This window comes from Trachemys scripta, chromosome 3, assembly GCF_013100865.1.
Source record: "Trachemys scripta elegans isolate TJP31775 chromosome 3, CAS_Tse_1.0, whole genome shotgun sequence".
In the NCBI taxonomy this organism is placed as follows: domain Eukaryota; kingdom Metazoa; phylum Chordata; order Testudines; family Emydidae; genus Trachemys; species Trachemys scripta.
Genome location: NC_048300.1, coordinates 49302600 through 49316169, shown reverse-complemented (window position 1 = coordinate 49316169; position 13570 = coordinate 49302600). Strand labels below are relative to the sequence as shown.

Genomic DNA, 13570 nt, shown 5'->3' with positions numbered 1-13570 from the left:
CCCACTGGGAGCTCTGTGCATGGACAATTTACAGTATCACACGCCAAGATTATAAAGTGGTAACAGGACAGTCTAGGACGATGCCATTTTCAAAAGAAAACTCCAAAGCCTGAGGCCCAGTGCAGGGCCGGTGGAAGGATGTTTTGCGCCCTAGGCGAAACTTCCACCTTGCGCCCCTCCCCCGTCCCCGAGCCCCCTCCCTGAGGCGTCCGCCCCCACTGCAGCTCCCCCCCCCCGTCCTGAGGCCCCCCCCCCCCCTGCGGCAGCTCCCCACGAAGCACCCCTCCCCCGCCCCAGCTCACCCCTGCCCTGCCTCCTCCCCAAGCACACCGTCGCTGCTTCACTTCTCCCGCCTCCCAGGCTTGTGGCGCCTACTGATTGGCGCCGCAAGCCTGGGAGGTGGGAGAAGTGAAGCAGCCAAGGCGTGCTCGGGGAGGAGGCGGGGCAGGGGTGAGCTGGGGCAGGGAGTTCCCCTGCGTGCCGCCTTCCCTCCCTTGCTGTAGGCGGCCCTCCCCGCGCTCCACTGCCCCAGCTCCCTCCGCCTAAATGCCAGCAGCGGCCGAAGATCCGGCTGCCGCAGTTGCTGCCAAAGAAAATGGCGTCCCCCAAATCCTAGCGCCCTAGGCGACTGCCTAGGTCGCCTAAATGGTTGCACCAGCCCTGGCCCAGTGAGTCTAAAACACAGGGAAAGTGTATTAGGGAACATTCTCCTGGGCAACCAAGGGAAAGTGTCTCTCTTCCCCCAAGCCTGTTGGCCTTGACTGGAAAATGACCCAGCTGTTTGTAGAAGAAGGGAGAGTCACATTAACCCAGCACACACTGAGGCTCTGTGTATTGCCTCAGCGACGCCCAATCCACAGAGAGCCACTCTGCATCGTTCCAGCGTTCAACCGCTCCAAACGTGGAGAGAATTCAGAATGTTACTCTCACCACTCAATTTTATGCACATTGTTTTAGGTTTTTTTTAAATAAAAAAGAGCATTCAATAAGTAATAAGTGATGTTAAAAGTTTTGCATACTGTAAATGTTTGTGAAGTAATTTAACCACAAGAGGGCAGTTGGACTCAACACTTTACGGTATATAGGCTCTCACTGCAAAGGTAGAGATGGTCAGAAAATGGGAGGGAGGGGGTGTAAAATGTTTCTTACCAAACCCAAAAAGTTTTGTTTTCAGCTGAAAACCTTTTGATTTTTTTTCAACAAAAGCTGAAAGTTGCCACGGAGAGCAGACACGTTTGTGAAAATTGTCACAAATCAAAACCCAATTTTCTGTCAAACTAGTTTGACAGAAAATGTTCAACCTACCCAAAAGGTTTAAAAAAAAAAAAACAGTGAAATGTGACTGTGACGCAAGCAAGCGGGACACCAGGCAAATACAATCTGTGGACAACGCGAGAGAGGTTACCTCTTCGGCTCCTGTAACGGAGTATGCATGGCCTTTGACCAGCTTCTGAGAAGTGACTGCCTCGGTCTCAGCTGCGCTTGTGATCTGGAAGCACAGAGTAATTCAGTGTGCTTATTAGCTGCCTGCAAGTCTGACGATACAACAAACTACAGCTTTTATAAAGCTCCCTTAGAGCAAGAGTTTAGCAGCTGCACAGGGGTACTGGGAGGTAGGGTGACCAGATGTCCCGATTTTATAGGGACAGTCCCGATTTTTGGGTCTTTTCTTATATAGGTTCCTATTACCCCCCACTCCCTGTCCTGATTTTTCACATTTACTGTCTGGTCACCCTACTGGGAGGATCAATTGGGTGTTTGAACAGGAGCTTTGAAACTAGCCAGTTTTCATGTGTCCCAGGGTGCTCTAGTAGTGGCTGCAATCTAAACTCAGCTCTGTGCCATACATCTAATTCTCCTTGAGCTCTGGAAGAGTTTCTGCTTTTGTAGCAGGATAGGCGTTTACTTCCTGATGTGCCCATGAAGTTCCCAGTGGCCACAGGTGTGCATAGGACACACATAAAGGCCTAAGTGGCCACTGACTTGCTAAACTGCGGTATCACAATTCATGATAAGCAGCATGAATATCATGGATACACATTTTAGTGCAATGCTGTATGGGTAGCTCAGGTTTTTAGGAGTAGCATTTGGACACCTGCTCATTGAGATGGCAGAGCTAGAAGAACCAAGGAGACAAGAGCTTGCCCATTGTGCATCTTGCTGCACATTGAACATTCATCCTCACTCAACAGCTGTCTAAATCTGCATAAGAGCTGTATGGTCTTAAAAGGAGCTGGCTGCAAATCCGCCATTTTTTATTTTTAAGGTATGTTATCTAGTGTGCACCAAAGAGCCATGAAATCAGGACTCCTGGGTTCTGATCCATGCTCTGCCACCAATTTGCTGGTAATCTTGGGCATATTGTTTAGCATCAGTTTTCCCCTCTGTAAAATGCAGATAAAACTTCCCTACCTTGCAGGGGTGTTCTGAGGTTGAACTAATTCAAATATTTATAAAACCATTTTGTGCTTCTCTAACACCTTTCAACAAAGGGGCTCAGTGTATTTATTCTCTTTTCCCAGCTAGGAGATTTGAAAACCTGGATCATTCTGGAGTAGAAACCCAGATGTCAGATTCTTATCAAGCTGCACGCTAGAAAAACAGGACCTAGAAAATGCAGGGAAATCTTGAGTAGGGAAGTGCACTGTGCTTAGCAAACTATTTTTCCCATTGTGAAGTTCCTCTCTCTTATAGCTCTTGGATTTAACTAAAATTTGGAGGAAAAATTTGGGTTTATGTTGTGAATGGAGGTTTTTAAAACTACTTACCCTCCCAACTAAAAAAAATTAAGATCCATGATCCCTAGAAGAGTTGAGTACCCCATACTGACAATACTTAGCAGGCATATAGTGCTTAATATCATCTAAACTTCAATCTATGGTACTAATTTTTGGCTTAAAGCGCCTGTCTTTAGGCCTTTTTCTTTTCCTGGTCTAGGCAGTACTAAGCTCTTTTTTTGTTTGTTTATATACAGATAAAGTACCCCCTATGATGACTGAGATTTTGGCAGTGGACATATTCTGTTAAAGCCATTTAAAAGCCTGCCAATGTATCTAGCTTCCCTGTTTCAGCCTGGATTTCATGCAACCCTTGGGAACAATTTCTGCAGCAATAAGGTAAAGAGATTTCTGCAATGCTAGTGGCCTGCAGTCCCAACTCTGCAGAAATCCTTGTTAGCAGCAATATGCTGGGATCCCTGCCTAAATATTCTGAGATTCCTTCTTTCCCAAAATCCAGGGCCAGGAATAACTTCCTGCCAAACCAGTGGGATTTATTTAACCCTTTCAGACTCTGATGCAGAGTGGAACGCAAGGGTGTGGTACACAATGCAGTTAAATCCAACTCCCACGTAATCTGGGCATATCAGAAGAGTTAATAAATTATCCTTCTAGCTCCAGAGAAAAAAGATCTCTGGCTCTTACATGCCACTAAATCGCTTATCAGTAATGGCTGAGTTTTCCATATTCTGTGATCTGACCCCCCCCAGAGGATTATGTTGCCCCTGATACTCCTGTACCAAATTCTCTAACCATGAAATAGAGGACAGCTGGCCTCTCTGAGCTAGCAGCCTTAGTAGAAAATTCCAAGGGTTGTGTGGTAACTGAGCGCAGCAATATGCTGATTGCTCCCTATCTACTCCTGCTGCAAGGGATATCGACAGTCTGGTAGAGAGCTGGACTGACTTACGTCAATAGAGCATCCGAGGAGGGAACCTTTTAGAAGAGCTTTCTGGATGATTTTGAACAGGTCAGGTGGTGCCTTTTGCAGCTCATACCACTCTGCAATTCCGCCGGTGAAATCCTCAAAGCCTTCAGTGGTGGATCCTCCAGAGAGAGCCTCGTATGACCCATTCACCCTGCACAAATGACATTTACTGTTTCAACCTTCTCTCTGAGACAGCTCCTCATCAAGTATAAATTGTCATAGCTAAGATGAAGTCAATGGAGCTCCACTGATTTCAATTTAGCTATGACAATTTATACCAGCTGAGGATCTAGCCTCTCCATCTATGTTTTTCCTACCTCTTCATGGCAGAAAAGCCAAACGTAGGAACTAACATGCTGTACGTCAGGAATGTGGGTTTGTATGCCCAAACATGCAATGACAAATGCTCAAGACTGTATGTAGCACAAGCACATGCCCCCCTCTGCCCCCAGGTTCGATACAGCAAGTAGACCTCAGACTCCTTTATACCTCAGCTGGTATAAGTCAGCACAGTTCCACTGAAGTCAAGGATCTAGCCCTGTACATTCAGAATAAGGTTCCCACTACTAGATGCAAGAATTCCTTCCTGAGACTGGAACATCAGACTTGGGTGTCCTCACTATGAATCAGAGGTTTGTACACACTGGACTGGAATACCATGAGCTCCCCAGAGGTCAGCTGGCTAACAAGGCAGTGTGACTGGTATTCTGTCATGACCTGCTTGTGACATGTGTAATGTTTCTTCCATAACCTGGACTACCAGAGATAAAGTACAGAGAAAAAGTTTGGCCCCAGAAGAAACCACAAACATTAGCATTTTCAGCTACAGCCTGTGGCATCTGTCACAAACCCACATTATACAATCAGCTGAAGCAGTCAGTGATTGGTATCCTAGAAGATTTAGAAGACTAATTAGACTGACTCTACCTCCATATAGTTCCAGATATAGGACAGATACTCCACCAGATATTAGCTTAGGCATGAGGAGGTCAAAAGGTGAAGCAGAAAGGAAGAAGTCTCATTTGTTTTTAAAAATTGGCCCTTTACTTACTTGGCATAGGCCTTCTCCAGCAGAGCACTCCAAAACTCGCTCCCCTCTGCTGAGTGAACGAAGAGCAGCTCTCCGTTTTTGGTGGGGAGCTTGTCGTCAACAACAACATCCACCCACTCCCCATACTGCCAGAACTGAAAGAGAGAATGAAAAGGACCTGGTTGCTGATGATTGCAGTGTTAACCCAGGTTGTATTACTGCTTGGGTTATGATAAGCAGTAAGAGGGCTGTTGACTGAATATTTAGAAGCACCTGCTTAGAACCATGGTACTGACTCAGTCAGCATTCCACCCCCTATCATAACGTTGCTTGGGAAACTTCCCATAAGAAGCCAGGTCTGCTAAGGCCTTTACCCCCAGTCTGAGGAAATCTAAATTTTTCTGCAACTCTCTAGCTGGTCAACTAATGCTAATGATCTTGGCTGGAAGTACCTCCTTCTGTTTAACTCCCCAGACAGATAATGGTTTCCGTATCCAGTATTCAGTCCGGCAGGGGGTCTCTGGCAGAATCCTGCCTTATTCTGAGATGCTTCACTTCTCCATTCTGGAGTGAGAATGGAGGGAATGGCCCTTTGTGGAGACTACACAGTGGATCTGGACAACAAACACTACAGGACTGGAATGAAACCCACACTCCAGTCTGACAGACCACCACTGATCTTTGAGAGACACAATAACCAAAATATGCTGTTTCAGTTCTTCGGCTGGTGTAAATTGGTGCAGCTCCATTAACTTCAATGGAACTATACCAATTTACATGAGGTGATCCAGCCCACCATGTTCCTGACATTCTGTCACTATATGACTCTTTAGCAAAAGGCAGAAGCCAGGTACCTGGAAGTGGAAGATTCCTGCATATTTGTCCTGGAAGCTCTGATCTTTGGGAACAACTCTGGCCAGAATCTCTTCATTCAGGGTAAGAGACGCAATGGCTGCCAGCAGCCAGCAGTCACCTGTGGATACACCAGAAAGTATTAGCCCATAGTTTTCGTACTGTGAAGGAATTTCTGTATGCCTGAGCGTAGGGTCAGGGAAGGATTTCACTTCGGCTTCATTCTATGCTTCTACTTTTCTGGGAGCTCAGCGACTTGACATAACTCATCAGACCGTCAAGCCTATAACCAGGTGGTCAAGTCCTGGGTCTGACAGAAAATCTTGTTTGGTTTCTTAATGAATGGAAGCATTGCTATAGTAATGGTGGTGGTGATAAATAACCAACATGCATGGCCCCTCTCAATGCGCTTGACAAACTTTACAAATAATTGCAAACTTTCTGCACTAGCATCACTTGACCCATCACTGAAATGCAGCCGTGATGCTAGCAAACCAGGTGCTAGCTCTTGCCAAGGCTTTAGGTCTCAGCCAAGCACTGAAAATTTATTGCTGGAAACCAATCTTTCACACCTGTGTGTAAGTATGGTTCAGATGGATATTGAACTTATAACAACGCGTTTAGTGTTTAGACTTTAATGCATGCAGCAATTTACAAGCATTTCGTAATCTCACTTGTACTATCTCTATCACATGCTATAAGGTAATATTTAAGTTTTTGCTTTATAAAACTGTAAAAAATGTTTTCTCTGAAACGGTCAGCCTGTCGGTCCTGCCTGATGGACAAGAGCCGATCCCTTCTACCAAAATTAAATGGGCCATTGTGAGACATTGCAATACAAAGACTTTGTTAATTGCCCCTACACAGCCATAAAGATGCTACGTGCAAAAGGGCTCATCCCATCAGCTTGAATTCTGGAAGAAGGAAAGTGAGATAGCGAACAAGAAAATTTGTAATCTCCTGCTGTTGGACTCTCACAGGGCTGGAACTAGGAAACAAAAGCAGAGATCCCCGGGATCAACCTGGGTTAGCCCTAAGAGACATTCAGTGCTGACAGATTACTACAACTCTGTCACCTTTTGGAACCATAGCCCTGGTCCCCACTAAGCCCCCACTTCGGACTAAGGTACGCAAATTCAGCTACATTAATAACGTAGCTGAATTCGAAGTACCTTAGTCCGAACTTACCGCGGGTCCAGATGCGGCAGGAAGGCTCCCCCGTCGATGCCGCGTACTCCTCTCGCCGAGCTGGAGTACCGGCATCGACGGCGAGCACTTCCGGGATCGATCCCAGAACATCGATTGCCTGCCGCCGGATCCTCCGGTAAGTGAAGACGTACCCATAGACTGTAACTCATTTTTGCATATGTTTGCCTGCTTTAACCTGTAAATAACTCTCAATTTCTTTTTCCTAGTTAATAAATCCTTAATTAGTTTACTATAGGATTGGCTACAAGCGTTATCTTTGGTGTGAGATCGGAGGTACCAGTTGACCTGAGGTAAGTAACTAGTCTCTTGGGACTGGAAGCAACTTGAATCTTTTGTGATCTTTGATGGATAGCAACCAACTATCACTAAGTCCAGCTTGCCTGGGTGACAAGATAGACTGGAATGTCCGTGACTCCATAGTAACGCTGTTATAGTGCTTCAGGAGTTCATATTTGTTACTGGGTTGGTGAAGTCTAATTAGAGAACATACCACCAGTTTAGGGTGTCTGCCCTGCTTTTTGACAGTCTTCCTCGAGGTTGCCACCCACAGTCATGAACGACTCCAGACAGCGTGACACAATCACCACTGCAGTAGAAGACAGCAGCCTTTACAAAACATGAAGGGACGTTGATTCTGATGAAAGGTGCTTGATTGTCAGCCCTAGTGAGTGAAGTCCTCTGCCAAACCACAGCACAGGTAGCAGCACTAGAAATTTCTGTATACACTGCCCTGCCAATGTGCCTCAATCCTGATCTGGAGACATGCCTTCTAGAGGTGGGGGTGGCAGGTAATTTACAGTCAATGGCCCAGTCAATTCAATGCCTGTCTGATGAGTTTCAGTTGTGGGCGGCCTTTAAACAGCACCCAGCCTAGGGTGACCAGATGACAGAAGTGAAATATCGGGACGCGGGGGGGGCAAAGCAAAAAAAACAAGCCCCTCCCCCGCGCGCGCCTGGACCCCCCCCCACCCAGTGCCAGAAGGTGCGCTCAGGCCACATCCCCCAGCCCCCTCCCTCCGCCCACTCTCGGCCAACTGCCACTCGTCCCCTCCCGCTCCGCTCGGAACGTACCAACGCTGCAGATGGGGGTGGGGAGCCGATGGCCAAACACACGCCTCCCCTCACACCCCGCACTGGGGCTGGACCGGCACGCGTGGGAGAACCCGCCCGACGGGATGCCAGGCTACTGGCCCTTTAAAGGGACGGAGAAGCGTCTGGTTCGCGGTGCCCACAAGTGTGGCCCCATGGCCCTGCCCGAGGGCCGGCCCCGAGAGCACTGCCTCCACCCCGGCCTCCCCACGGGTCTCCCGTCCCTGCAGCATCATCACCCCATCCCGCACAGGCTAACCAGAGCGGCATCGGACCCCCCCCCGTCCTCCCTCCCAGAGCCTGCCTGGCACAGTCCCCCCCACCACAGTGCTAGCCTCAGGATCCAGCAGGCAGATCCCATCCGGGGACCCCAGCACCCCGCACCCACTTACTGCTGCACTCCGGGTCGGCGCAGCGCTTGCACTCAGCGAAGCACCGGTCCAAGTGCTTGGCGGCCAAGCAGAGGGGCCGCTGTGCGGGCAGGAGCAGGGCGACTAGGGTGAGGAGCAGGAGGGAGAAGCGCAGCTGTGCCGCAGCCATGTTCGCAGGGCTGGCAGCCGGGGGAGGAGGGAGCGTCTCTCTGGCTCCTGTCCGCGTAGCTTGTGCACGGGTCAGGTTGAAGGGGGTAGGGGCGGGGGGGCTCGCTGCCGGCGCCTACAAGCCCCGCCCCTGCCTCTGTGCGTGCCTGGGGAGTGGGGCTGCAGCACTCTGTAGGCGCCTGCCGGCCGGCCAGAACTCAGCTGCACTGCCCCAGGGCCCGAAAGAAGAGGTAAGCAGTGCCGGCTTGCTGCAGTCCCCCCGATATCAGGACAAAGTGCATCCCGACCGATGTAAGGTCGGGACGCGGGACAAGTCCCCTAAAATCGGGACTGTCCCGATAAAATCGGGACGTCTGGTCATCCTGACCAGCCGTACATTACACAACAAGTTTGGTGTGGCTTGGCCCATCAAACAAACATTAGCAATGGATGAAACCGGCTTCAGTATGTGCATTTAAAAAGAAGATGCAGTTAGGACTGGGATCCCTGCGTCCTTCTGCTGCAAAGATAATGCCAGTTAACCTTGCTGAATCAGCAGGACGATTCCTTGGCTTCTCCAGGCCTGCAGGGCTCACTCTCCTTTCAGGACATTAGCTGCCTGACCTATTCAGGAATGTAGAGCCTCCTTCCCTGTTCTAAGCCATCACTTTTGACTCTAGGCATAACTGACAGATAGGCATAATTGTAGGCCATTTCCATGCAAATGCTGCATTGTATCCAAGAAGAGGTGGAAATGGGCCGTTTGTGATTCCTTAACACTGTTGTTTACAATGGGCCTTGGACGCCTTTTCAGCTGTTCCTGGAAGAAATGCAGAACCCCAGCGTGGGCTCAATTAGTTTGAAAGTAGTTGAATATTAGCTCTGTATCCCTTTGATTAGTTTGTTGTGAACCCTGTTATGGGGCTCGCTGCCTTCTGTGTTTGTGGGTATTTACTAGACTCTGTTTTTAGGGATTCACCTTTGCCCAGATTTCTTTTTCTTTGTTTGTTCTGTAAAAGGCAAAAGATACAACAAGCTCCACCACGTAAATGCATTTTATGTATTTTAAAGAAAACGAGCCGTTCTGTGCTTATCTCAAATTAAGGAACGGAGCAGCACGGGGAGGAAGAAAACGTGGTGGCTCTAGGCACGTACAGCAGCTCCGAGCGTGTTCCTCTGTTCGTAGGGCCAGTACTTGCCTAGGCAAGCAGAGGACGTGTTTCCCCCCACACACACACACTCCTCTCCAGTTCATGAGCAACTGCAGATTTGCTCTTGCAGACGTACCCTAGGGACTGAAGCTCTCATGAATTCCCATGTACAGCATCCTCTTAAATGATCTTTATAAACCGAGGTCCTTCAATCTCCCAACCTTTCTTATTTGTCTCTGTGGAAATTCACTGAAGCCCTTCTGATCCAGCCCAAAGTTCCAGCTCCTGGGACTTGCCATCCATGAGTCAGGAAAGCTCTGAAGGCCAGCCCTGTTTCTTAGTGCGGTATGCCCTTCTGCCCTCTCTGGGACAAAGCCAACATACACTCTGGCTGTAGGCTGGAGCCTTGCATTCAGTACCAGCGATGATGTACTTTTCCTACAGACAGACAGAAAAACATGCTTTCGCGAAGGGGAGGGAGAGGAGACGGACTCCATACAAATAGCAATTTATCTATTTTTGTAGTTATTCTTGGAAATAATAAACATGAGTTCAATAGTGAAAGATCACCTTTATGTGCAATGACCGACCCTTTGAGCAGCATGTTAATGAGATGACTAGTGCTTTTAAAGAGCCTCACGATCCCAAAGAGCTGAGTTCCAGGGTATGCTCCTTTGACTGCACTTTTCCAACTGATTTTTTTCTCCTGTAGCGTATAAGGGAAGGCTCCGCTAATTAGAGCAGGAAGCTAAGAGTTAAGACTCCTGGATTCCATTCCCCTTTCTGACATTGCCTTGCTTTATGACTTTGGGTAAGACAAGGTCTATGCCTCAGTTTCCCCCATCTCTAAAATAAGTAGTGCTCGTCATCTCCCTGTGCACCCCAAATATAGAAGAGAGCCTTGAGATGAGGTGTTGGAGAACAAAAGGGCTGTTGGGGATTGTGGGGTCCAAGACTCATGGCAAGAGGGGGCTGGATGGAGCAGCAGTTAACCGATGGCTGTCAGATGGCCAGCTATCACCACTGGAAAGAAGATCAAAGTCTTGTGAATGGGAGCAAGAGAAGGGTTCATATGGGTGTCTGGGAGGAAGTCTGGAGTGGGGTCATTTAGCCTTAATCCACCTTCAAGTGCTGCCACAAACTTAACTGCTGCAGCACAAACACCATTCTTTTGAGAAGTATGGGGATCTTGTAACTTCCTTGCACCCCCTCTGTTTTGCAATTTTTCTCTGTCAAGATCCCGGTGGCTGGATTTATCCCTCAGCACATCTCAAGGAAGAGCTGGAAGGGGTGGATTTTTAAAATAATATGCAGACCTGAGTCACTCTTCCTTTTCTCATTTCCTATACTAAATGGCATGAAACGTAAATTAACCTTAAAACCCACCCCTTAGCCGAGCACCAATGGCCAGCTCTGTTGCTGTAGAGGAGTCCTTGCTATCTGGGATGTTATTTTTCCAGGAAAGGGCCACTGAACAAACACACTTCCAGCTGGAATGACTCTAGCCGTAGATTAAAGTACAATGACAGAGAGCAGAAGTCAATTTCCCATGAGAGAGCACAGTGTGCATGTCTCCTCTGTAAGACGCTTCATCAGTTCTGCCTCACAAAATGGCAACTGCTCTTGCAGACTCCTTAAAAATGTAAAAATGAAGAATAGGGGAAGTCATATTAGGAACAGAGCTCCAGCCACTCTAGATCCATTTTGGAACGCCACAGTGCTCAGGAAATGGGCAGAGGATATGGACACAAGGCATTGGGGGTGTGAAATACATTCTTAACACGTCTTATAGTGATAGACTCAAAGAGCTCAATCCATTTAGCTTAACAAAGAGAAGGCTAAGGGGTGACTTGATTACCGTCTATAACAGGGGTAGGAAACTACAGCCTGCAAGGTGTTTTAAGGTGGCCCACAAGCCGCACCATGCAGCTTGCCCCTGCTCCAGCCGGGGCACTGGGTTGGGGCCGCACCACGTGGCTCGGTCCCGCTCTGGCTGGAGTGCAGGGTCGGGGCCATACCATGCAGCTCTCAGAAGCCGCAGCCTGGCCCTGCTCCGGCTCTTATGCGTTCCAATGGGAGCTGCAGGGGTGGTGCCTGCAGACGGGGCAGCGCGCAGAGCCACCTGGCTGCGCCTTCGCATAGAAGCCGGAGAAGGGACATGCCACTGCTTCCGGGAGCCACTTAAGGTAAACACCGCTTGGAGCCTGCCCCCATAAGCCTCCCCCCATGCCCCAATCCCCTGATCCCCCTCCCACTCTCCAAACCCCTAGATCTCAGCCCAGAGCACCCTCCTTCACCCCAAACCTCTCATCCCCAGCATTGCCCCAGAGCCCACACCCCCAGCTGGAACCTGCACCCCTTCCCACACTGCTGCCCCAGCCCTGATCCCCCTTCTTCCCTCCGAACCCCTCGGTCCCAGCCCAGAGGAGCCTCCAGCACCCCAAACTCCTCATCCTCAGAGCCCACACCCTAACCAAATTTTGTGAGCATTCATGGCCTTCCATACAATTTCTATTCCCCGATGTGGCCCTTGGGCCAAAAAGTTGGCCCACCCCTGGTCTATAAGTACCTATATGGGAAGCAAATATTTAATAATGAGCTCTTCAATCTAGACGAGAAAGGTATAACATGATCCAATGGCTGGAAGTTGAAGCTAGACAAATTCAGACTGGAATAAGGTGTAATCTTTTAATGGTGAGAATAATTAAGCATTGGAACAATTTAACAAGGGTCATGGTGGATTCTCTATCACTGACAATTTTTAAATCAAGCTTGGATGCTTTTCTAAAAGCTCTGCTCTAGGAATCATTTTGAGGAAGTTCTCTGGCCTGTACTAAGCAGGAGGTCAGACTAGATGATCACAATGGTCCTTTCTGGCCTTGCATGAGTTTGCAATTAGTTACAAACACCTCTGGCCCCTGCTGCATGAGTTATTCAGAGCCTCACAATGATCCTATTTGTGGAGGGAAAGGTTGCAGGGCCCCTTGCAACAAACCCTCTAGGCTAATGAGTGCAGAGTCCTCATGCTCTCCCCTACACAGCCTGCCAGCACAGAAGTGCTATTGTGCCTGTTTTTCTACCAAGGAATCCCCAAACAAACAGTCACGCGCTCCGCTCGGATTCAGATGCACTTGGAAAAGAATGCCCAGAAATTCCTTCCACATTGAGGATCTTGTTTTTACACAAGTTCTTCTTTCTTAATCCTTAAACTGAGAGGGTTTTGGTCACTAGCTCACTCTGTCTCCACCAGGGACAATTAAAGAAGTTATTGGCCCAGAGGAAAGGGAAAGGAGGTTTAAGGAAGATGAGAGCTCTTCCTAAAATCCTGGAGCCATTGACAGGTATAGATTGGACTGGTATTTTGGCTAAGATTCTTCACCCCACATCATTATCGTACACAATAAAGAGTGATAAATAGTTTCCTATTAGCCATAAAAATAGTAACGAAGGCTGTGAGCACAAGTATGCTAGTGGGATGTGGTGGTGGTGGGCAGGCCTGCCAATGGGGGGGACAAAAGGGGTAATTTCCCAGGGGCCTGGGTGATGTAAAAGGGCCCAGGGGCCCCCAGGAGTCCCTGGCTGCTACCGCCAGCAGTGCAGTGGAGCTAAGGCAGGCCTTCTGCCCACCCTCATTCCGCGCTGCTCCCAGAAGTGGTCAACATGTCCCTGCGTCCCCTGGGGAGGGGGTCTCTGTGTGTTGTCCTCAGCCCGAGCACTGACTCCGCAGCTCCCATTGGCTGGGAACTGTGGCCAATGGGAGCTGTGGGGGCGGTACCTGCGGGCAGCAGCAAGCAGAGTCCTCCTAGGAGCCAATGCCAGAGAGGTGTGCCGGTCGCTTTCGGGAGCCACCCAAGGTAAGCACCAACCCCCTGACCCCCTGCTGGCACCCCGACCCCCTGCCCCAACCTAGAGCCCACATCCAAACTCCCTCCCAGAGCCCAACCCTGCACCCCTCCCGCACCCAAACTCCCTCCCAGAGCCTGCACCCCAACCCCCTGCCCCAGCCTGGTGAAAGT

General features: G+C 49.2%; 1 protein-coding gene across 1 annotated transcript in view; it reads right to left on the bottom strand.

Moving 5' to 3' along the window:
- The window catches only part of CAPN2 (calpain 2), a gene marked incomplete at its 3' end in the record, with an annotated part of 48980 nt that overhangs the window by 20610 nt on the left and 14800 nt on the right, over nucleotides 1-13570 (bottom strand). Inside the window, 4 exon segments of the mRNA XM_034764656.1 lie at nucleotides 1406-1489; nucleotides 3688-3856; nucleotides 4757-4890; nucleotides 5590-5708. Of these exon segments, the coding sequence (XP_034620547.1) occupies nucleotides 1406-1489; nucleotides 3688-3856; nucleotides 4757-4890; nucleotides 5590-5708 (506 nt within the window).